This window comes from Tyto alba, unplaced genomic scaffold (genome assembly GCF_018691265.1).
Source record: "Tyto alba isolate M040663 unplaced genomic scaffold, T.alba_DEE_v4.0 Super-Scaffold_11, whole genome shotgun sequence".
Classification (NCBI taxonomy): Eukaryota; Metazoa; Chordata; class Aves; order Strigiformes; family Tytonidae; genus Tyto; species Tyto alba.
Window position 1 is genome coordinate 9,082,782 of NW_024881273.1, and position 24,901 is coordinate 9,107,682.

A 24,901-nucleotide genomic window follows, 5' to 3' on the forward strand; every position below is an offset into this window, starting at 1 on the left:
AAAGGTACGGTGACCTTCAGCTGCATCCTTAGATTGTTGCTGGAGATGGAAGATGATTTTGCAGAGGCTGAAGAGCCTCGTGCTTCCTCTGCTTCATCTAGTTCCTGGGGTTGTTACGCTGCCCAAGGCCCTCGCTATAGGATGGGGTGAGATTGAGATCACAGCGTTGTGCCAAGCCTCAGGGTGGATCTCACCACCTCTGCCAGGCTGGAGGAACTCTCAGCACGGTGACGAAGATGTGAGCTCAGTAGCCCTGATGGATTTATCTCCTGGAAACCAGGGATGGGAGAGAAGGCGGTTTGGCAAGCTTCGCTCAAGGGAAGGACAGTCCTGTCTCCTCTAAGTCTGCGTCGTGTTCGGGTGTCGCCGGGAGGAGCCGGTGCCCGGGCGCTGGCGGCTGCGTTGTGCCGGGGAGGGGAACGCGTGCGGGTTGAGCCCGTGGTGGGCACAGGCAGCCCCGGGTGGGCTCTGCGGGGGGGAGCTGGGGCGTTTGAAGCTTTGCCCTGCCGTAGCGTGCCTTCCCAGTCTTGGCAGAATGATTAAAACCTCTGTGGGAGACGGGAAGGCTGAGCATGCGTGCGGTGGGTGCGGAGTCGTGTTTGCCGTGAGGTTCTGTGATGCCCGTGGAGGTGTCGGTCCGGGCGGTGGGTCCCTGCCCATGGCTCTCCAGGCTCGGGTGGCTGACTGTGGAAATCTCCTGGGGTGGCAAAGCCCAGGTGGCAGTTTGTAGTGGATGTGTCTCTTTTACGGATGTGGTGGACACCCCCATAGTCAACAGGGGCCCAGCGGCCTCGGTGAGTGCCGTGCCTCATTACGTTTTGGTGCAGTGGTTTCTTCTCCCTCCCTTTTGTCACGGTTGGCAGTGCGTGAAGGGTCCGTCCTTCATCCTTGACCCCTGATGCTCATTCAGTTGAAGCCCAGCTACCTTTCGTTTGTCAGCGAGGGTTTTCTCCATGGTGGCCGTGTCGACCTCTGCTTGCTGAAATCATGTCGACAAGGGGTTTTTCTTTAGTTTGTGTTTTTTTTTTTTTTGTTTTTTTTTTTTTTTTTTTTAATTTTTTATTGCTCAAAACCCCCAATCTCAGGGGCATGGAGAGGCCAGCACTGTCCTGGCACACACAAGGTGTGCAGAGCAGCAAGATGCACCAGCTTTTTGCTGCCATTCCTGTAAATAAGTATTTGTAACGTCATCACAAATAGTCAGCAGCTGCAGGGACCCTCTCCCCACAAAGGCAGTGCTCCCTCCTTGCTTTTGGCCTTCGCTCCACTGATGAGCAGGCGAGCAGATGCCTCTGGATGGATGTGCCGAGCGTGGTGGCCAGATGGGGTACGATCACCGCCGTGCTGATTATTCTCATCAGTCGAGCAGGGACCACGAGGGAGCTGCGACCTCGCCGTGTTCTGTTGCTAGCTGAAGGCATGGCCCCCTCTCCCTCCCCTCCCGCGCTCTCCTTCTGGCCTCCTTACAGTAAATAAGCCTCAGCCACACTGTTCCTGAGCTCCCTGCTCCGCTTGCACACATTATCTATCACACAGCCCCGAGGTTCAAATAACGTGCCATCTGTTCACGGGGAGGCCCTGCTACGCTTGCTCCCGGGTGAAGGAGCTGCGGGGATGGGCTTCCCCCCACAGACACGGTGGCAGGGTGCTGAGCCACAGCATCATCCTTCCCCAGCGCCTCGGAGGAGCCCTGCAAGAGGGGGTTGGATGTCTGCTGTCACAGCTGGGACTAGATGCTCTTTAGAGACCTTTCCCTGTGATCTTGATTTTTCCTCTTTTTTTTTTTTTTTTTTTTTTTTTCCTCCCCTGTGATGCTGCTTGCTGGGCTGAAGGATCTGGCTGCGTCTGCTGTAAATGTCGGGGGCTTTGGGGAGCTCTGCCTTTGATCTGTGGTGCCTGGGGGAGCTTGGTGGTGAATAATTGGAAGATGTAACATAGCTGGTCTCATAGGCCACCCGCTCTCTGGAGCTCTCCCGAAATGGTCCCCACCTTCGGTGCTTACGCAGGCGGTGGGTTTGATCCTCATCTCTCCATCGCCTGGTGTGGCAGCGCTGGGTGGACGGATCCTCTCCTGAGCCCACCCGATGTGCCTGTGCCCACGGGCACAGCAGCCAGTCTGCTCTTCTCCAGTGCTCCCAGCAGATTTTGACACCTTCTCTGCAGCCTGCGGGGATATAAAAGCACCCTGGGGTGGTCTAAAGCCTCTCAACCCTGGGGAGGTTGAGGACATCACCTCTGGGGAGAAGAAGGGGGGAGCTGCGGCACGGGGTGGCCGGGGCTCTCCCCTCCCTGCGGCAAACCCCGCATTTATGTCAAATCCATGTCTAGGATTACAAATGCCTCAAACTGCATGGCCAGCTTCTCATTTCCCACTGAAACGGACCCTGCTACATGCTGTGAAGGGAATTAGAGTCCAGGGTGCGGAGCAGTTACGCTGCCTGAGGAGCTCCATCCAGCTCTGATGTCTCTGGACCTGGGAGGTGCGGTGGGGTGATACATCAGGCGGTAACTCCTGGCAGGCTGGGGAGCTCCAAGGTGCTCGCTTATCCCTTACCCGTGCGGGGTGGCTCTGGGGCTGGTGATCCCTGCCAGCCCCACACGGGCCCACTGCGGGCAGGGGGAGCTTCAGGAGCTAATGGGAGGGATGTCGTGACTCTCCAAATGGAAACAGGACAGAGGTTACGTTCTGCTAATGAGTTTATTCAAGGAGCTGACAGAGGCCAAATTGTTTGTTAAACCTGGAGACCTCCGTGGCCTGCAGAAGGAGAAACCTTTTGATCCTGAATTTCATCTTTGCTCTTTGCGAGTGGCTTCATGGTTTCCCGTAGCCGCCCGTTGTGCTGGGTGGGTGGTGAGTTTCGTAGGACAGTTCTGGGGTATATTTTTGGCACTACTGGGTAGGGGGTGTGTGAGAGCAAGGAGGGGAGCTGCTTAAATATCAGCGAGCTGTGATATGCTGTGGGATGTTGCAGCAAGCTGTTTCCTGAGCTCAGGTGCTGCTGCCCGGCGCGTGATCGCGGTCCCTGGAAGACCCCAGGGATTCCTGCGGCAGCTCGGAGGACGCCCAGACCGGCTGTACATCATTTGCCTGGCTCCCACCCCAGCCTTACCCATCCCAAAGTTGCCTGGTGGGGAGTACCTGACCCACCCCCCCCAAAGGCTGCCAAGCCTGGGGTTCAACTCTGAGCTCCCAGGGCAGAGTTAAACTCGACCTCAAGCCAACTCAGTGCCCGGGGGGTTCCTGTGTCTTTTGAACCCTTCAGGCTGTAACTTGGATAAGGGTGCGATGCTTCCATGTGCTGGAATAATCCAAAATGCTGGAAAGCAGCGTGAACATTGCAATTTCTGTAAACTCACAGTTTTCTAATTTCTGTGGCTTTGGTAAGACTTGGAAAGAGCTGGATGGGTTCCCATGGGTGATTTCGGGGGGGGGGGGGGGGGGGGGTGTCTTGGCAGAGCTCCTGCGCCAGGACTCGGCTCCAGCTCACGCTGTCCTCTGCCAGGAAGGGGTTGTACGGGCAGCTGGGGACATGGTGGCCTGGTCCTCTTTTAACCGCAGTCCCTTTGCCGGTGTTGCAGCTCCCGAGGTGACGCAGGAGACGGTGGAGTCCCTGATGCAGAAGTTCAAGGAGAGCTTCCGCACCAACACGCCCATTGAGATCGGGCAGCTCCAGCCCGCGCTGCGCAGCACGTCCGTGGGGAGACGGAAACGCCGGAGCCGGCCCCGAGGTAGGCTGCCACCGTCACCGGCTGCTCCTCTGGTGCCCTGGGTTTGGCCACATCCAGAGGAGTTCGGCTGGGGAGGAAGGCAGGAGCTCCTCATCCTCACAACTGAGCGTGGGGACCCCGGAGCTCCTCCGTGGTAGGGTGAAGAGGGGCAAACCGCACACAGCATCCTCTGGATGGAGGCGCTTGAGAGTGGTGCCACCTCGTGTCCCCCTCCCAGGGATTTCTCCAGTGTCCCTGCCAGCTGCCCTGGCTAGCTGAGATTTGTTGGAAGTGACATACAGCTTCTTGGCAAGTTTTTATTTTGGAGGAAAGGGTGAAGTTCATTTTGGCTGTAACTCACATCACTGAGATCTCTCTTCTTTCCGCTTTCCCAGTGCTTGGGGTTTTTTGGACTTCTTTTTAGGGACCACACAGAGGGTGGGAGCAGCATTCATGGCTCTAAAGGCTGTACTGTGCAAAAGCATGCTGGGGACTCCTGAGTTTTATTTGTAGCCTTGATGGCCGTTGCCAGCTACACCACAGCAGCAGGAGGAGGTTGGCTGGAACAGCCCCCTGAGCAAGATTTGGTCCTTGTGTTGCCTCTCAGCAAGGGAAACTGCCGCCTCCGATGGCTATCGCTGCTGGGAACGGTAATGGCTGTGGGTTAAGCCGTGAGTGCCCAGGCTGTGCGGAGGGTTTGGGTCCAGATTTCCAGCTGGGGAGGAAGAGGAGGCATCAGGGTCCTTCCAGGGATGATGGGCAGGAGGGTCCCTTGACCGTGGTCTGCCCAGTGCACTGCGGGTCTTTGTGGCCGTGCTGGGAGCTAGGAAGGAAATAATTTTATTTCTATTTACTGTTGGTTTTGGTTTTCATTTATTTATGAGTCTGAAATGTGATCTTTTATTCTGGATACATTTTCTTGCAATACAGGCCTGGAGAGGGCTTTTTTTATTATAGCTTTGCCCATAAATTATTCACCTGGTGTGAAGAAAATGTTCTGACTCTTTAACTGGTTTAAATTATTTGGTTTATTTTCTAGTAGCTATTCAAATACGTATATCTGGATTTTAACATGCACGTGTGTGGGTGCTTTGGGGTCCACACAGTGACTGGTGACATTTCCCTGATTCTCTGCTCCAGCCTCTTTTACTTTTTTTTTTTTTTTTTGAACAACTTTTGAACTCCCTGAAGGTAAGAGGCTTTTTGGTCACTAATGGAGCAAGTCAGTTAATCCTTGCAGCCGAGCTTAGGAGGAGACACAATGCCTGGCTGCAGGCAGAGCCTCTGGCTGTGTGGGAGCAGAGTGTGGCCCTGAGCCAGCCGGGCCTGTCCCCCATCTCTGGGGACATGCACCCTCCATCTCCCACCTCCCCGGGCTGGTGCTCCCCTGCCTCCCTTCAAATCCCCATCTGTACCATGCCAGAACATGTCCCAGGGCAGGAGAGGCCTTCCCAGCCCTCACCCCATCACCGCTACCCCCCAGGATCCTTCTGCCCATCAGTGGCCACGGGAACAGTCGGTGGATACCAGGACAAGAGAGCCCTTGGTCGCTCTCCAGATTTGCATTTCCTCAACACAAGGGTTGGAGACTAGCTTGCACCCAACATCTGCCTGGGATGAGGAGCTGAATTTCTCCTCTGGCTGCTGTGCCCCACTTGGCCACCCACTCATGGTGCTCAGCAAGGTCACCCTCCATCCCTCCCTGCCACGGCCGCCGGCGCAGGCGAAATTAAAGTCTGTCTAGCTTGGTCAGATGTGTGTTGGAGAAAACAAATTGTCTCCCTTTGGACTCCTGCGCTGTTCCCGACAGGGAAGGGACCCCCTGGGTGCCTGGCTGCCTGCCCACCAATCTCCCCCACCGTGCCTGTTGCTGCATTTTTCTCTCGGGCTGTCTCCTGGGGCATTGGGTGTCTTGGCTATGTCGGGGTGCCTGCTCCAGCAGCACCGTGCCAGGCAGGCTCTCGAATGCCCGAGTCGTGGGGAAGGGCTTCAGGGGCAGTACGTGGGCAAGGGGAGGTGATGGGCAGGAGCTGGGCACCGGCACCTCATGCTGCTCTGGTCCTGAGCTGGTTACAGTGGTCCCAAAGGTGCTGCGAGATGGGTGGGGATGTCACAGCACCCCTGTGCTGCAGGGCACAGCTCGGGTGGAGGTGAAGAGGATGGCTTGGGAGGGAAGGGCCCAGGTGAGCTGGGAAGGTGCTGCCGTGGCTGTTCCCTTGTCTGCACCGGGAGCAGGATGGGTCCCTGTGGTGTTGGTGCCCGACCTACTGTGATTTCCTTGGGTCTCTGTTCCTCCCGGCAGCTCCTCCGCGGGTGGTTGCGTGTGCTGTCGGAGATGGTGGGGAGCTGTGTCTGCCCTTAGTTGCCCAAGGCATAATGTACCCCACAGGCTTCAGGAGGGGACTGTGACTTTGAGTGTATCCACCTACGGCAGCCCTCACCAGCATGCCCTAGAAATAAGATTTTTAAGGTCTCAATCATCAGAAATCAGTGAGCAGCTCTAAAAAGCGAGCCAGTTCCAGTGTCTTCAGTGGCAATCCTGCTCCCCACAGGCCCACCCCATCCTCTCTTTCCTTTTAATTTAAATTTCTTTCACTTGCAAGAGCTGTGCTGCTGCTGCTGAGGCCGTATCCACACCTTTCCCCGTGCCTCTCCTGTGCTGGAGGTTTTGTTTTAACAGCCCGTGGTTAATTGTCCCTCCGGTGGGCGAGCGGTTGGAGTGCTATCAAACATTAAGGTTAAATGATGATATCACAACTCACGATGTTTGCATTTTACATCCAATTGCAAACACAAACCCTTTGCCTCATTAATCCTTTGCAATCCGTGTTGGGTTTTTTTTTTCCTCCCCCTAAATGAAATTGTCCGTTTGGGATGCATTTATTTCCTTCTAACAGCCGTGTGACAGTTCCGTTGATGGAGTTTGCATCCAACTTTGTTACTGGGTAGTGACAAGTCAGCCTGACGGATGCATGTGTGTAATTATTTTCTCGTGGTTTGATTTAATTAATGCTTAACCTCATCAGAGCCCTACAGCTGGAGCATTTTCCCTGCAGGAGCCATGCACAGAAAAGGATTTTCTCCTTTATAGAAAGGCTCTGAAAGGGTTCTGAGTGCTGCTCCTGCAGAAGGACGGGATAAACCAAACCAGAAAACAAACAACCTGATGCCCTAGCCCAACAAAAACAAATCTGGGATAAGCTTTACCTTGTTTCGCTTCCCTGCACTAAGTGCATTTAAACTGCTGCCTATTGCTTGTCATTAAATCTGATTCTGCGCTAAGTGTTTCTAACAGCTCTGGGAAAGGTCGTATTTTGCCAAGAAGATCGACTTTAAAATACAAAAAAAACAAACAAAAAAAAAAACACACCACCCTCTCCATTTACAGTACCATATAACTTTATTTTGTCTAATTCCCGTTTCATACAAACTTTCTCCCCAAACACTTTTATCGAGTGAAGTGCATTTAGAGTTTATAAATAATAGAGAGAGAGAGCGAGGATGAGAAGAGCCAAGGTGCAGGAGGGGTGGGCTGTGGAAGGAGGATAGCTCTGCTGAGGCCTGGCAGCACGGCAGGGAAGGATGCTGTGCCCAGGAGGGTCTGGGGTTACTGGTTCCCAGTGTGCAGCCAGGCTGGTACCTGCAGTATCCCAGCCCGGCTGCATCGGAGTGGGGCTTAAACTGGGAAGCGATGCCCTGGGAAATGTGGGGAGAGGCAGCAGCGCGGGGCCCAAGGACCACCCTGCGCGCCCACCCCCGGGGGCTGGGTGGGATGTCGGGGTGCGGGGCTGGGAGGTGGCCCCGGGGGGGGTGGGGGGGAGGCCGGTTTGTGCAGAGAGGGGGTCTGGTGCCCTCTCCTGGGGCAGCCCTTTAAAAGCACCCTGGCTTTGAGAATAAATAAGCAATTAATAGATCCTGCCTGAGACGGGATGCACTATTTATCAGGGCTGTGGCTTCTTGTGTTTTCGAGGTCTTGGCTGTGCCGTAAGTTACTCAGAGTTACCCAAAGTTACCTGAGGGAGGAGAGCTGCGGCTCGGCTGGGCTCGCCCGTGGTCCCTGCTTTTGCCAGGACATCTCTGCCTCTCGCGGTGCCCCTGGAGCATCGTGTCGTGCTGTGAGGCTTTTTTGGGGGTTTGTCCAGGAGCTTTCACCTCGGCTGAGTCAAAGCATCACTTCCAGATCCTTGAGGTGGTCCTTGGTGAAAATAAAACCCTTCACAGCTGTGCGAAGGCTGCCATCTGGGATCGGCGTGATCCCAGCTCTCCATGGTGGAAGCTGTGGGGCCGTCACCACCCGCCCCAGTGTGGGGTTTTGGGCATAGGCAGGAGAAGGGAAGATCAGTGAGGAGGAGGAATTTTCATCAGCTGAACCAGCGTGTGTGTGTGTACACTGCTGCAGTGCCAAACCAGAGCAGAGCGCTACATTTTTAAAGGGCGCTTTTTTTTTTTTTATCATCATTTTTTTTTGTGTTGACTGGATGCATTTCAAAAGCAAATGTTTGCGTATTTTTTTTTTCCTCCCTAAAACTGCATCTGGTTTACGTTTCTCTGGCCGTGTTTGGTTTTTCAGTTGACTGGTGCTCCTTTTGGGGGGTAAATTAATTAAACTGAAAATTTTCACTTAGCTAATTGCATAGCTCTGCATCACCCTGCCAGCCCTCGGTGCACGGACCTTGCCGCAGTGCTGGAGAGGTGGGGAGGGGACTCCTCATCTGGTTTTTACTGGGAAGCCTGGGAGCAGAAGGGCTTGTTGAACACTCAGGAGACTGTGTTGCATGGGGCAAGTGATCGTGGAGGTGGAGGGAACTGAATACAGTCGAGCAGGGGGGTTGTGGATCTTTAAGGCTGCGGTGCATACAGGGTTTGCCCCTTTTTCTGGAGGGGAGAGATGTAAAAAGTCCTTTTGTGTTGGCAGTGAGGCTGTGGCTGTGGGGCAGGGGGGTGCACAGGCACAGATGGCACCCAGGGTGGCACCGCTGGGGACCAGTACGAGCTCCCACTTCTGTTACAACATCCAGCTGGGAAGGATAAAGTATCTGAGGTAAACCTGGACTCAGACAGGAATCATCCAAATAGTTCCAGTTACTTATTTATTTATTTTAAATCAGTTTTGATTCATTTTGCGTCCACAGTTGTTTCCCTGAGATGCTCTGTAACCTTTGGGGAAGGGATTTAAAATGTCAGGTTTGCTTTTTTTTTTATCTTTTTGTAATGACAAAAACACACCTTTAAAAAAATACACATGGTTTTAGCTAACAAAAAGTTTTCGGGGGTGATGGAGCCTCTAATTCCTGAATTTTATATCCTTAGTGTTCCTATTTAGCATTTATGCTACCATCTTTAATTACACCATAACAAGAGGTGTTTGCCTTGGCACCCCGCCTTGCTCTCGGCTAAATTAGCATCGCACTCAAAATGAGTGCCCTGCCCTGGTGTGTGGCTGAGCTGCGATCTGTTTGAATGGATTAACGAGCTTGTAAATCTGCAAACAGGATTAGAAGCAAGAGCATCTTCCTTGAGCTCCCCCTCCTCGCCTGTGCCCCCCCCTCCCCGCACCACTGCCTGGTCCTCTGGGGAGGGACACGAACGAGGAAGGGGAGCTGTGTTTTTTCTCCAATCTCAATAGCAGGAGTAAACTGGGTGTAAAAGGGATGTGGCTTCTTGGGGGAGTCGCTACAGTGAGTTGTCCATCTGTTACGAGTACCCAATGCTGTGAAGTTTCTGTTGCCCTGTCGTCTCTCTTTTAAGCATCTTATTTTGCTTTGTAATCAGTCCTGGCGATTAGGATCTTTTTTTTTTTTTCTCTTACTTGGTGTTTTTCTCCCTCTTTTTAAAGGCAAAAAGAATGCTGACCAGGCAGGGCTGCTTGGCTGTTATTGGGTGCTCTCCCTGTTCCTCCCCATCAGCAGCTGCACATGGGTGCTCTCTGCTGTGAGCATCCTCCGCCCCGTGCCCCGGCGAGCAGCCTGCCTCCGAGGTGGAGCTGGTGCAGGAGGTGTTGCCCCAAGCACAAGCATCTCACAGGGATGCTTTGGCAGGATTTTGGGGCCAGTTAAACATGAAATCAGTTTCACGGCGGGATGGGGTGAGGATCAGCATTCCTGCATCCTACAGGCTGGCTCAGCTGGGCTCCGGGACCTCCAAAACCACTGCCACAGTGTGTTCCAGCACCCTTGGTAGCATGAAGGGGTAAAAGTACATCCCTTGCAGCCGTTTCTCTGCCCCAGGCTTGTGTTTCCAGGCTGACCTCTGCCACGGCGTGCTGGGTCAGAGGGAGACGTTTCCACGGCGGGCTGGGCACCTGCGCCGGGTCTCCCGACTCCTGTATTTATACATCCTGCGCAGTGCTGGGTAATCACAAAATGCAATATCGCTGTCACCAGCTCTCCGCAGACATCCAGCCTGAGTAATTTAACATGTCAGCGCCATCCATCACGGCGACGCAGCCGGCAAACCAACGCGGGGCAGCCGGAGGGGGCTGGCCCGGGGGCTGGCGCAGAGAGAGCGGAGCGAGAACCAGAGATCGCTGCCTCTCGCCACCCCCGGCCATCTGCCTGCACAGAAAGGGACCAGGCCTGGCCTCGGGGGCGGGTGGCAGAGGGATGTGCCATGTCCTGCTGGCGCAGGCACCGTCCGGGTCCCTCTCCTGGGCAGAGGAGACGGCTCTGCCGAGCTCCGGGGGGGGAAAACCCTCCTGTAGCTGGTTTCTGCTTCCCAGCCCCGGGCACTGCCGGCAGCAGAAGAGCCCAGGACAGCCCCTGCGTGGCAGGAGAAGGGGCTGTGCAGCAGAGCTGCAGCCCTGGCTGGTCGCCCAAGGGCTTGCATTAGAAGCCCAGGTTAATTAAGATTTTCCTCGCTGGTGCGAACAGGACTCATTGGTTTTTACCCCTCCTCTGTGCCCTTCCAATCCCCAGTCCCTGGGTGCGGGTGTATCATGACATCGGATGTTCCCTGTGATGGGGGGGCCTGAAGAGGGGCTGAAGGTGGGTTACGGTTTGGGGTGCGAGTCTGTAAACCCCTGCCAGGCCCCATGTCCAAGCACTAAACGTTGCTGTGTGCAAGCACCGTCCCCTCCTGATGCGTTCAGGAGGAAAGGAGCTGGTGGAGCCTCTTCCTTGCCCCCCCTGGGAGGGCACAGCCCGGCCGGGTCGGGGCATGGACGGGGCAGGAGCCACGTGCCGGGCTCCCGGCGTCCCTCTGGCTCCTGCCAGCCGCCTCTCATCGCGGTGATTAAGGATTTCAGAGGGCAGAAGGCACTGCTCGTCTTCTGTTCTGCTGCCAAGAAGTGGGGAAATTGTGCTTCTGCTTAGAATAAAGGATTTTTTAAAAACAGTAAAAATATTTTAATGGCCGTTTAAAGGGCCACTGTCAACCCCCAGAGGCCTCTTTGCTTTAAACTCTGCAAGGATTGAAGGACTTCTGCCAGTTAGAGTCTGTGTCGCTTTTTAAGTGTCCGTCACTCCTTGGCGGGTCTGGCAGAAGCGAGCCAGGCTCCTCCAGCATCTGCAGCATCTCCAGCCCCGGGAGGGAGAGGCCGGGTACCGCAGCGGCCAGCCCTGCTCCTTGCCCCGGCTGTCGGTACCGGTGCTGCTGGGGTACGTGCCCCTGGCCGTCACAGCTTGCTGGCGGAGCAGATGGGCCAAAGTGGGTGCTGAGGGAGAGAAGCCAGACCCTCCCGCTGTGGTGGGGTCCTGAGTGCCCCCCCGAGTGCTGTATTCCCTCCCCCCCACCCCGTCGCTCGGTTTGGTTTGAAGCAAACACCTAAAATTCACTGTACTTCACGGTGTAGGTGCCTTCGGGGAGAACAGCTTCTACAGTCAGAGGTTTTCTTTGTAAATACATTGAAATACATTAGTAAGATACATTCCTGAGGGTAGAAGGCATCTTCTTCCACTCGCATCACAATTGGCACCACGGGTTCTTGATTCTTGATGAAGGCAATAAGGAACCAGTGAAATAATGACTGGCAAAAGCCCCCGGTCGCTGCTGGTGACCCCAGTCCCCGGGCTGGGAGCGGTGGGTGCCGGCCAAATCCGGCAGCCCTGCCAAGTTGTTCCCAGCTCCCCTGGCTGCTGTGCACCCCAGCTGACAGGGCTGATTTTTTCCTCTCTATTGCTTGCAGGTGGGATCGGGTTTGGACGTGCCAAAGGAAACTCTGGCTCAGAGGCAGACGATGAAACCCAGCTAACCTTCTACACCGAGCAGTATCGGAGCCGGAGACGAAGCAAAGGTACAAAATGACATAGGTACCGGCGATACACGTGTGTGTAAGAGTTAAAAAGTGGTTGAGCACCTTGACTGTTTCCATGGGCGGTGGTGTCTGATACTGTATGAGCCTAGATCAGGACTGCAATACCGGTCTGCAGTGGTAAGGACACCCCAAGATGTGCTGTTTGTGTGATGCAGCACCATGCAGGAGCCATAAATAGCATTTCCCGGTGATGTTGCTGAGGATCTGGGTTTCTTTGATGGTTTCTAGTATCAGTTACATTACACACGCTCTGGCACTTCCATAAAGCTGCACTGGCGGGTGGTGACTGTGTCTGTCACTGTCCCGGCACTGCTGCAGCTGTTGGGGATGGTCACCTTGGCAATTCCTTGCTCCAAACTCCTGTTTTCTGCCCTGTATTTCCCATGCAAAGCATCAGTTGGACGGAAATTTCCCAGCCTTCCTCTCGGCACAAAGGCAATTAAAAATTAAAACAAATTCAAAATGAGGGTTGGGGCAAGGATTTGTAGACTAGAGCCCATTTAGGCTTTCTTTATGAACTAGAGGAGGTGAGAAACTGAAATATCATCTGTGGTTTGAAATTAGCATCCACGTTTTGCCTGGTCACATCACGCTGGATTGTTTTTGCTCAGGATCCTCGGACCAAGTTCTTTGGTGGAGGATAGGGCGAGCCTTGCTGCTGCTGCATTTGAAAAATCACTGTCAGGAAATAACTATGTTGGGAAGCAATTTAAAAATTGCACAGTGGGTCTGCTCCCTCCATTTGTTTTCTGTATTAAGCCGGGCTTCGGCAGAGCGCAGCACGCCAGATAGATGCTTGCTTCCACCACAGCAAATGCAGCTCCATTTGTTTCAATGATTGGGCATTCCGATAAATGCTCAAAATGTGTTTATTTGAATGTGAAATTACCTCAACACCTCTGATCAGCTTGAGGTTGCATGTGGAATAAACACACACATGCACAAGGGTGTATCACATTTCGGCAGGACATCCAAATTTTTTTTTTCTTTTCCATGTGTTTTAGAACCATGAGAAATTCTCACTGAGTTTAAAATGAGCTTCTGATGGAAAGCAGGGAGAGAATTTGTGTGTTGAAGTTACCTGTTGCAGTACGAACACAGCTGCATTAAGGGGAAAATGATGTGCGAGAGAAGGAAGAAACTGGTTGTGTTGCAAGCGAGGACAAAAGAAATGGTCTCAAAAAGTCGCTGGTGCAGGGGGGAAAATTTCCCACATGCAGAATTTGTTTTCTCAATGAGTTATTCTGAAATACTGGGCTGGGTGTGAAAGTCCTTGGGTGCTTTGGAAAAGTCACTGTGCGAGCAAGGTGTGAAAAACTGTGTTTTAATGAAGAGCAGATGAATCTTTGGTTTCCTGCTGCCTTGACGCTCTTCCCTGTGAGGTCAAGTGCTCTGTCAGTCTCTCGAAACATGCTCGTGCTGGATGCCGGGTACAAAAATTGACATATACGTTGGCTTTGAGTTGTTTGTTTAAGCTTCCTCATAGGGCAAATATAAAGGAATAGATAAATGGGAAGAATTCCTTTCTTTTCCTTCGAATAAGCTGTTGTTCAACTGGGCAGCTTTGATGGCTGGGTTTGAAGGGAATTCAGGAGGAAGAACTGCCTTGCACGGTTGCACAGAGCTGGCTGTTAGATCTACATTAGTGTTTGAGTGATGCTGCGAGAACCTGGTTTGTTCGTGTTCAGCGGTGGCTAACCAAGGGAATTGTCTTGCATAAAGTCCCCATTGTATTTTCCCTCCTGTCTAGCTAAATTTTGCCATCGCTGCGTCCTTGAAAGGAATTTTCCATTATCCTTTCATTGACTCTTCTCTCCCTCGTGGAAGGAAAGCAATAGCTTAGTGGGAAGTCACAGTACCAAACTCATAATTACAAGTTCAGCAAAGATCCATAATTGGACGAGATCATAACTTTAATGGAGAAGGATGCATCGTCAGATACGGTTAATTCTTACAATGATGTTCCCTTATCGATTTCATCGTGGTTGCGTGTCATTGCAGGTGCCGTGAGATAGTTATCAGGTCCAAGGAGAGAGATTCCTCAGGGTTTCTCTCCTCGGATTAGGTTTGCAGGATTGCGCCTAATTACTGATACTGTCAAGGCATTGATTCCAGCCAATGTGATGGGAAGCTTCCACTTAGGTAGTGCATAGGTTCAGTTTTACTTCGAGCTTTGTTGAAGCCAGCTGGTTAAGTGGTTGTGGGCTTTGTTTGCCTCTTGTAGAAGAAAGACTGCAGGTTTCATAGTGCCTTGGCAAGGTATACTAGAGGGACATTCCCACAGGTAAGTGTCGAGTGAGGGAGACCTTGTTCTGGTAGCTCAGGAGCAGCAGACTCATTGATACCTGGGTTTCAGTGCTGGAATACATGGGGAAGTAAATCTGATCAGTCTGGGCAAGGACAGCCAGGGCATCACCTCCTGTGGTCCCAGCACACCGTACCGTGTGCCATCCCAGCTTCTAGGTCTGGGGGATCCCCTTACACTTATCTTCCCCTGTCCTTGGAAAATCTCAAGAGGAGTTAGAGGAGGGGAGAGCATAAGAAATAACGCAGAGGAGACTTTCCCATGGAGCCTTGGTCCTTGTCTGCTGTTGGGCTCAGCCCATCTCTGGGCTTTGAGCTGGGAGAGGCAATGCCGGTCACTGGTGCCTCTGGAGGGCTGGCTCATGCCAAGAAGTGCTCTGTTCATACCCATCTGCAATGAGGCATCCCTTTTCTTCCCCACGGCCCTGTGCTCGTGCCAGCTCTCCACCCTCTGCATTTTTTTTTTGATGGATCGGTGTGACCTGAGTGCTGGGCGGCCGCGCTGATGGCTGGGCTGGTGTGCAGTCCCAAGGGAGCTGGAATTTGGACTTCATGTCCTGCTTTTCCAAGTGAAACAAGTCCTGAGAGAGGCTGTCAGGGCATGTGGAGCCCCGTGCTTGGAGGCTGGAGAGACCTTCAGCGGGGGCTGGGGATGGCTGGTTTGCTCTTTCCTGCTGACCCTCATTACTGACTTGGTGAGATTTTCCAGAAATGAGATTTCCTTGCAACCTGATTGCAGCAGGTTTGTGCACTCCAGGGCTCTGCTTGCTGTGAGGGCTGGCTCTCCCCTTTCCCACTCTCCTGGGAGAATTGGGAAGCACGGGAACCTCCTGGTGTGCTGGCTGTGGTATGTAAGTGGCTCTTGTCACCCAGGGTGTCAGTCATCACACTCTTCACCAGCGCTGAAGTCTCCGCAAGAGACACAACTACAACCAGTGTTGTAGAGATGCTAATCCACATCCCCAGCTGCCCATCACAAGTGATATCAAGCTTTGATACTTACTTGTTTCCTCTCTTCTCCTGAGCAGCGTGCGATGTGTTCAGTCAGGTCCCTCTCCGAGTTTGAGAGCGAAATATTAGTAGAAATACAAACAAACCCCAGCAGCAGGAAGGCAGAGCTCTGTACACAAACCTCGCTTGCACGGTGCATCGCTCCTGCTCCATCCCCCTTTCTCCGGGGTGGTGCTTGCCTCCTGCCCAGCGAAATATATTCAGCTCGGGGTCTGACTTTGCAGCCCCGAGCTCCCCAGGTCACCTGCAGTGCCTGCCCGACAGCTGTTCAAATGGAGAGAAAGATGGGGAAGGGGGGGGGCGGGAGAAAAGCAGCAGCAACGTAACTCCAAGGCCGTTCCAGGCTCCCTGCAGCGGGGGGCTGGCCCCTGCGCTCGGTGCTGCCGGGCTCGTCAAGGACTCGGTGAGTTTAACGAGCCCCTCCGGCTCACTGGTGGGGAGCGGGGGGGCATGAGAGAGCCTCCCCCACCTCCGTCTGCTTCCTCCGGCCCCGGAGCAGCTGCTCTGTAACACAGAAACGTTCCTGCTCTTTTAAAACGCCTTCTAGGAGAAGGTCTCTAAGGGTCAAATGAAGAGTAAATCAGCATTGCATCTGGTCTGCAGGGCAGATGCTGTGCAGCTTCCTGGATTAGGGGAAACTGAGGCAGGAAGGAAAACAATTCCTGAGAGGGGCTGTCAGGGCACGTGGAGCCCCGGGCTTGCAGGCTGGAGAGACCTTCAGCAGGGGCTGGGGATGGCTGGTTTGCTCTTTCCTGCTGACCCTCATTACTGACTTGGTGAGATTTTCCAGAAATGAGATTTCCTTGCAACCTGATTGCAGCAGGTTTGTGCGCTCCAGGGCTCTGCTTGCTGTGAGGGCTGGCTGTCCCCTTTCCCACTGCCCTGGGAGAATTGGGAAGCACGGGAACCTCCTGGTGTGCTGGCTGTGGTTATGCGGGTGGCTGCTGGTGAGCCCCTGGGACTGGGGCCGATCTCGCTCCCCTCATCAGGCAGAAGCGTCAGGTGTGGAGTTGCTGGAAACTCGGATACAAAGTGGAGCACTGGGTGCAAGCACAAAGTGATGCTGTTGGCACGATGGTGGTTGAGAGGTGCTGGAGGGCACCCAGCAATGTTACCCAGCTGAGATCTCTCCTCAAACATCCTCAGCTGGCTGCTGCTCTTCTTCAGCCCATGCTGGACCACCCCGAGCCCATTCCTCCACACTCGGGTCTGCAGTTGCTTCACCCCTCCCGGCATCCCCTCTATTTCAGCCTGCCAAAAGAGGAGGGGGAAATATCCCACCCTGTTTTCACGCACAGCTTTCGTTCAGGTGGTGCCTTCCCATCCCAGCAACCTGCTGCTGTCCCAGGAGAGTTCCCCAGCACCCCAGGGAAGGGAGGATGTAGTTTTGGGATGCTCCTTGGCCGAGGTCTCCATGGACAAGGCACCTGACTGTTTCCATAGCATGCGGGGATGGTTCAGACAAATTAGCAGAGTCCAATTACGTACCTTAGATTGGTGTCAGCTGCGCGTGTGTGCACGCATGTGTGTGCCTTGCTGGCTGACGAATCTTCTGAGGGCTGTTAGTGAAATAAGAAGCTGAGCTTTGATCTGCCTCTGTATTTGGTGTTTAAAACAAGGCCTTTTATAAGGGAATATTAGGTATTCGGAGTCTGTTACATATGAGGAAGCTTTGCTTTGATCCTTTTCTGTCTCCGGAGGCAGCAGACACTTATTATTTCATGAGGAACTAAACGAAATGCACAATGAAATTTGGGTACCGTTCTCCGTGCTCTGCCAGTACCCCTGGCCTCGCGGGGCTGAGCGAACACCGTGGGCAGCACGTTGCCCTGTCTCTGCTGTGTTCCTTGGGGAATCACCCCCCCCAGATCTGCACCAGCTTCGGCTCACCATCCCAGCAGCCTTCAAACTGGGGGAGATACTGTCAGGAATCAAATGGGAGACAAAAGGCGATAAAGCAAACACCTTGATGTGGGGTGCTTAGAATAGCAAGCGGCAGTAATATACGTCTGTCCGTGCCTCGTGCTGTCTGTCTGTGCTCGAGGAGGCTTCTCCCTCCCTGCCGGCACTGGCAGCCCCGTGCCAGCTCGGCTCCTGCCCACCCCCTCCTCGTGCAGCCAGCCGTGCCCCAGCGTGCCCGGGAAGGGGACGCAGAGCCGCTCGCTGCACGGACAGACGGACGGGTCAGTGCCAGTGTCTGGTGCGCACGCCCAGCTGGTTCATGGCGTGTGAAGCCGTGCTGCTCCCTGCCAGGCCAGGGAAGCATAGAACCATGGAATGGCTTAGGTTGGAAGGGACCTTAAAGATCACCTAGTTCCACCCCCCTGCCCCGGGCAGGGCCCCCTTCCCCCAGCCCAGGGGGCTCCCAGCCCCGTCCAACCTGGCCTTGAACCCTTCCAGGGAGGGGGCAGCCACAGCTGCTCTGAGCACCCTGGGCCAGCGCCTCACCCCCTGCACAGGGAAGGATTTCTTCCTTGTATCTAATCTGAATCTGCCCTCTTTCAGATTAAAGCCATTACCCCTTGTGGTATCATGACATTGTAAAGAACACCCCAGAGGGGCAACTAGGGTCCCACAGGACTTGGACATCCCTAGATCTCTGTGGATGAGATACCTTGCTGATAGAAGCCTCGACTTTTACCTCCTAGAGCACCAGGGTCCATCACCCCCCTGGCTGCACCCCTGCATCCCAGCCCGCTGCCACCCTCGGGGTGGTGGGACCCATGAGGGACGCTGTTCATTTCCAACCTTTCTCTCAAAAGCTCTGCCATGGATGCTGTTTTTCCAGCAAGCAAATAAACATGGTCCCTTTGCATGACGCCTTATTTTGCACACAGAGCAAGCAGGCACTGCTTCAGCACATAAAACCCCCCCAGAGCTCTTCACCATCGCTGTTAGACTCCATCTGTGCAGGCAAACTGGGCTGGGGTTCCTCCAGCCGCCTCTCCGGTCCTGTACATCCCCGGCGGCTGTAGGTACAGGGGTGCTCACACCCTCCTGCCCGTGCCCGGGGTACTGAGCTTTTGGGGTGAGGGGCTGCTGCAGGAGTCTGGCTGCAAGGCGTGAGCGGCGGGGCGGAGGGGTCTGCAATGAAAGCGGCCGTGGAGCTGCGGCAGCCACAGGCTCTTTAACTTCCCTGGACTGTGCTAGAGATAACGGCTTTTACATCTGTTCCTGGAGGCAGTGTGGGTCTTTCTCTTTATTTATTTATTTTTTGATTGTATCTGATACAGCCTCAGCGAGTAATTGAGTGTTTGAGAGTGAAAAATTATCTCTCTGGCTTGGCCCTTATCTTGACAGCAAAGCAGCACTTTTAATTTAATTTTGTTCAGAGCATGTGGGTAACAAATTCCACTAATCGCTCTGCTGTCGCCCTCCGCATGGTAACGAGCCTCTTGTTTCCCAGGAAGCGGAACATAAACACGGCGCTGGCTGCGGGCGGGAGGAGGGCGAGGGGTTAGCGCGGCTGGGAAACCGCCGCGGCTTTGGTGCCGATGCTCGGCGTGGCCCTGGCGCCGTGGATTTGTCTCCTGGCTGGAGCAGGGGGAAGAGTGGGAGAGGAGTCAGAGGGTGGTGGGTGTCACGCTGTGCTGGTGAAGATCATCCTTGCGTGGTGCTTGGCTGCGGGGGAAACTGAGGCACGGAGGGGATATGCCCCAACCCTGGGGAGCTGGTGCAGAACAGAGATGTTTATTCTTGCCCTGTTGGGTCATTTTGCATCTATTCCAAAAATAAGGGAGGGAGGAGAAAGATGGTTTGTTTGGGTTTGTTTTTTTTTGTGTTTTTTTTTGTTTTTTTTTTTTTTAATTTTGTATTGTTTTGTTCGGCTTTTTTTTTTTGTTTGTTTTTCATTCACACGTCTGGCTTTGGAGATCCCAGCCCAGTTCCCAGGTTGTGGGGGGGACCCCGGCTCTAGAGGTGGTGACTCTGGTGGTGATGGAGCTGGTGGGTCAGCACAGGGCAGAGTGGCCGAGGTCCAGCAGCGCTGGGCAGCTCCTGCCGGGTGCTGAGCCCTCCCCGGCAGCCTGGCCTCCATCACTGCTCTCTCCCGGTCTCCAAGATCAATTCTGCTGTTTGACCAGCCCTTCACTCGCTGAGCACAATCCTCCCTGGGCTGTGACTCAACACGAGCTATTTCATAGATAATGATTACTTTTTTTTCTCCTTTTTCCTGTAGGAATAATGTTTTCGTTACACTGTACTGAAAATTGCTTTCCCTCCTCCTTAAAATGAAGCCTTCCACTCAGATTTGCCTTCGTGTTTGTATATTCTAAAATTGGGACTCATTTGGAGTTTAAAACAAAAAAAGATCAGGCCTCAATTCCAAGAGAAGTGTTTCCATTGATTTGCATGAAAGAAAATTCCATTGCAGGCAGTCTCTGCCTTTAAATATGTAACTGTTTCTTTAATGTGATTTTATCTTAACCGATTCAGCACCGGGAACATGAAAGCAAAACTGACTTCACTGATTTTAATTGTCCATGCCCAGAGAAATGCAAAAAAATGTAACAGTGGCAGGAGAGGAAATTGGGTTTGCACAAATTTTTACCCCTTTGCTGTGCCAGGGGAGGTCCAAGACATGCAGTCAGGAGAACCTACCCAGAGGTGGCCGTGGTGGTGTTGGGGCTGGTGGATCAGCAAAGACCAGCATCTCAACCTGTGCCACCACAGTCATCTCTGTTTCCCCCCTCCCTCTGCTGCCCTTTCCTTGCCCAGCCTTCAGGACTTTTCCTTTCCATCCACTTCCCCCCTTCTTCATTCTCCTCCTAATTGAAATCTGCTGGCGGCATCTCCCTGTGAGCCGCAGGAGCAGTGTTTTAGAGCAGAGGGGGACCACCACCAGCAACTGTATAAATAGGAAGTAAATACATTTATTCAGCACGAGGCATTAAAACTCCAGGAGCACATAAAGAGCCGAGGCTCAGGCTGCCGGAGGAGCGTGAGAGCTTGCTGGTGCACACTGGAGCTCAGGCGCCGAACCCTTGACCTCGCCACGGGGTCCTGCAGCCCGACCTGACCTCCCCGCCGTGGCCGTGCCACCCCTCAGCATCTTCCTCTCCCTCACCCACACCCCAGGGCTGCCTTTCCTGCAGCCCCCTGTGCTGTACCAGAGAATGCCTCAGCTAATTGCTAGTGAGTAATTCATAAATGTTAATAGTATTAATCTGATTCGGCGTGCAGTTAGCAAGAGCAAATCCTCTATAAATCTGGAAGTGTCTGATTTCACCCTTCTGATGCACAACGCAGCCGTCTTTCCTCCTCACTTCCCCCCCCGTTGCTTCTTGTGTTCACACTCTGCGTTCTCGGAGGTGAGAGGAGTCTCCCTGGGGCTCTCCCCCGGCACGGGGGGACCAAAGCTGCCGCTTCGGGGCTGCCCCCCACCCTGCTGACCCTGGGGATGAGGCTGGAGACAACCCCGTGCCCAAGCCCTGACCCAGATCCAGACTGTAGCTGTGACCACCTTCACTTGGGATTTGTCCTAGTCAGTGACGGAGAAGGTGCCAGCTGGAGGAGAGGCTGTGGCCAGGCGTTGGTATGCAATGAAACGCCTGCTCCTGCTCTCACCCCACTGCTCAAATGCTGCTGGGGGGGGGGGGAGGTTCATTGCATCAACATCCACCCCCTTCTGAGGGAAGTGGCTCTGGGGCAAAGTGGTCCATGAAGGCTTGGTGGGGACCACGGTGTGGGAGAGCTGTGTCTGGCTGGAAGGAGGAAGTCCCATCCCATCCCATCCCATCCCATCCCATCCCATCCCATCCCATCCCATCCCATCCCATCCCATCCCATCCCAGTGTCTGGTGTGGTGGAGAAGGAGGGACCACCCTGATGTGGAAGGGGTGGGGAGGCCCTGGGGCAGGGCGGGGGGGGGGGCAGACAGGCAGTGCTGCTCCCCAGCACAGGGTGCTTTATGGCCAGAGCCGCCTGCCAACACCGCTGCTCATCTTAATTGGCGTTTGATTTGATTCGACATGATCCCTCGCTTGTAAAACACCTTGAGATGTTCCTGTGTGTGAGGGTGTCCTGGAAACGCTGTTGTAGCGTATTAATGAGCCTCTGCTGGAACATAAAGAAGGATCATTAGGAGCACCCAGCCCCTCTGACACGCTGGTGACATCAGCATGTGCTGGGGGCATGGTGGGAACACGAGATGGGCTGTGGCAGTCTGGCTGCTCCCCGGGGTGCTGTGGGTGCTGCCCCTTGGGGGTGCCGGGGGTGCTGCTCCCAGGGGTTGCTGCTCTCTGGGGGTGCTGCTCCCCGGGGTGCTGGGGGTGCTGCCCCTTGGGGGTGCCGTGGATGCTGCTCTCTGGGGGTAGCTGCTCTCCAGGGGTGCTGCTCCCCGGGGATGCTGTGGGTGCTGCTCCTGGGGGTGCTGGGGGTGCTGCTTCCCGGGGGCGCTGCTCCCCGGGGGTGCTGCTCCCCGGGGGTGCTGCTTCTTGGGGGTGCTGCTTCTTGGGGGTGCTGCTTCTTGGGAGTGCTGCTCCCCGGGGATGCTGTGGGTGCTGCTCCTGGGGGTGCTGGGGGTGCTGCTTCCCGGGGGTGCTGCTCCCCAGGGGTGCTGCTCCCCGAGGGTGCTGCTCCCTGGCTCCTTGGGGGTGCTGCTCCTTGGGGGTGCTGCTCCCCGGGGGTGCTGCTCCCTGAGGTTGCTGCTCCCTGGCTTCTTGGGGGTGCTGCTCCCTGGGGGTGCTGCTCCCCACGCCGGGTGCTCCAGCACGCAGCATGGCACGGCGGCTGGGTGCTGGCGGCTGTGCCGCGTGTTGCTAAGCAGTGCAGGCACTCGCCGTTCTCCTGCTCGGTTTCCCCAGCCCTGTCTTCCTCGGGTGGTAGAAATACATTTTAATATCCGAGTAGCCGCGCAACATTCTGTATTATACCATTATCTCCAGGGGGGCAGGGAAGATTGCAAAGCACTTGGCGTTTAACACCCACATATGGCTAACACCATGGGCTGTGTGCTGATAAAGATGGGGTAATTAAAGTTTATTTTTTTTTATAGACTAATCTCCCAAGCATGTATTTATGAGCCTGATTTAGAAACATCATATTACCAAGAGCGCGGGATATTTGTGTTGCTCGTAAATCCATACGTGTTCTGAACATACCTTTTTTTTTTTCTTCCTAAATTTAGGCAGCACTATCAATATTAAAAAGAAATGAGCTCGAAGTTTTGTTGGTTATTTTCCCCACCTTGTCCTTTAGGTGGGCAAGGGAAAGTGTACAAAGCAGCAAGTAATTAACTGCACGAGGAAATGATATTTCAAAAGAGACACGGTGCATTTGGAGGGGCTGTTTGCAGAGTGTTTACACCAGTGGCTTTGAATTTATCTTCATCTTGCAGCAGGTGCAAAATCTTAAGGGGAACGTGGTGCTTTGCAAGCTGCTTCTGAGCCGTCTGCAGAGGGACCCGCATCTTCTCAGGGAGGCTGGAGCCAGGCTAATTGACACTGGTGTTTAAGTAGAGAAAAAAAATCCTGCGTGGGAAAGGTGGTGGTGACAGGAGCCCCTCTGACCACAGTCCTGGCTACTCCTTTTGTCTTCCAGTCTAATTACACTGCCATTAATTGGATCCCTAGCAGGAAGCATCTCGGGTATGATTCTGCACTAAAACGGAGCAGTTTGCCTTTCTACTTCTCCGTCCCTTGCTCTCACACTTCTCCCTGTTTGGAAAGAAGCATTTCTTCTTATTCTTCACGCTCGTTGTGTGTCGTGCCCACTCCTCAGGCACAGGCTCCCCGGGTCTGCCGCCCCCCGGGAACCCCCATGGGCCATCACTTTCCCCCCAAAACAGCCCAGATGAGCACTCGGGCACCTGCTCACTCTGTTGCAACCATCCCAAATGCGACAGAAACATGTTTAATTAAAAATATAGAGAGTATGTATTACGGTTGAGGAATCTAGGAAATTAATTTGGTCGCAGCTGTGCCCAGTCACCACCTTCCTCTTGGGCTTTTTGGACCCCACGAGACCTAAAAGAAGACTTGCGTTGGGTGCTGAGGCTCTCGGGGCTCCCAAGTCCCATCAGCTGCCCATGAAGGTCTTGCATTCCCCACCAAGCTTCCTCCTCTTGGTAAAGGAGGTTGATACCAGCTCGTTTGGTGCGCCTGGGTTTGCAAACCTGCACTTCAAACACCTCCCTGAAAGCCTGGAAAGACAAGAGCAAGCTTCAGCCAGGTAGAGCTCCCATCTGTAGCACTGTGGTTTATGTAGTCAGTTACTGAGCTGGGTTTGGCTCCTCTTCCTCTGCCAAGGAAAGAATGAATCATTTTCTCACCTCTTGAACAGAAGCGTGAAGCCCTGGTGAACCTGCTGAGGTTAGTTTGGTTAGCAGTGGTTTGCTAAGAATACGTTTGCTTGTGGTTTTAGAGGCCTGGCATGAAGCTGTTTATCTCCAGATGGGTGTTTAAGTGCAGCACAGGAATGCTGCTGCTGGAGCAGCAGTGGTCTCAAGAGCAGGCAATGGGATGGAAAACGGGAGCCGTGTCCCTCTCTTTAAAGAACGAGGGAAGGATCTGATTTTCCAGCAGCCTCCCTTCAAACCTGGCAGCAAACTGATCGTGAGCAATAAAGAGCTGAGCTGGAAATCCAATTTCTGCTCAAGCAGAAGACCCGTTGTTTTGGTTCGGTTGGTCAGAGCCAGTGTCAGGCAGTTCTAGAGGTCAATAATTAGCGCCGTGATGGAAACGAGTGGGGAGCGGGAGGCAGGGGAGCAGGGAAGGTACTTACAGGAGACTTGTAGCCCGTTGTCCCTTTACTTGGGCAGCCAAGCTCAAACTCGTTGAGCTGTAATGGGCGTTTTTTCTGTTTCAAGCTTCTGTGCCCCTCTCCTCTTAGTCACGGGGAAAGAAGCAGCCACGTGGACCGATGGGGGTGGGATCTCCCAGATCCTAATTCCTCCAGCTCCACTCCAGCTGCAGGATGGTGAAAGCTGCCATTGTACCTGTGATTCAGGCTCTTTGTGAAAAGGGGATAATACTCATCTAACTTGTAAGGGATTTGTGATTTAATGTTTGCAAAGCACTTTAAGACCTTGAATTGAAAGGTGATTTATAATGGTAAAATCCAGTGTTCTCTGGTCTATTGTATACTTGGCTGTGTCCAATTATCCTGATGGAGGCTTTTTTCCTTGTTTTTTTCTTTTTTCTTCTTTTTTTTTCCCTCTTTTTTCTTTTTACATTCGCTGATATCGACTTTAAGCAAACACAGGGTTTGTGGCAGGCACAGTATGCCCAGCGAGAGGATGAGTTTGCCTCCCAAGGAGGTGCTAACTTATGCTGATGATATGAATAAAGATTGGGAAGAAAAAAAGGGGAGCACAAGGTGAAGGGCACAGGAGATCGGCAATAAAGCTGTGAAATAGGGGTGGGAAGGCAGTTTAGATGATGCATGCATAAGGAAAGAAAAGATGCTTCATAAATAATCAATTTGCTGTTGGTCGCAGTGATGGGGGGTATTTGCCAGAAGATCAGCCACCTCTCCTGTCCTGCAAATGTTGGTTGGAGCATCCACTGTGCAGGCTTCAACTTGCAGCGGGGGATGCTTTGGTGGAAAACACAGGTTGTGCTGAGCATGAGATCCCTGCCCTGGCTCCAGCATCTCTAACTCCGGCTTCGGTCAAATTACAGGGTGTAC

The 24,901-nt window shown here is 53.6% G+C and overlaps 1 protein-coding gene across 5 annotated transcripts in view; it reads left to right on the forward strand.

Annotated features, from left to right (window-relative positions):
* The window catches only part of ASTN2 (astrotactin 2), a 360,791-nt gene that overhangs the window by 107,151 nt on the left and 228,739 nt on the right, over positions 1 to 24,901 (forward strand). For 4 of the 5 annotated variants that reach the window (XM_033011918.2, XM_042786506.1, XM_033011917.2 and 1 more), the window contains exons 4-5: positions 3,580 to 3,729; positions 11,831 to 11,938. In XM_033011918.2, coding sequence (XP_032867809.2) covers positions 3,580 to 3,729; positions 11,831 to 11,938 — 258 coding nt within the window. The remainder of the gene's footprint in view (positions 1 to 3,579; positions 3,730 to 11,830; positions 11,939 to 24,901) is intronic. The other variant, XM_042786505.1, reaches the window with a different exon arrangement.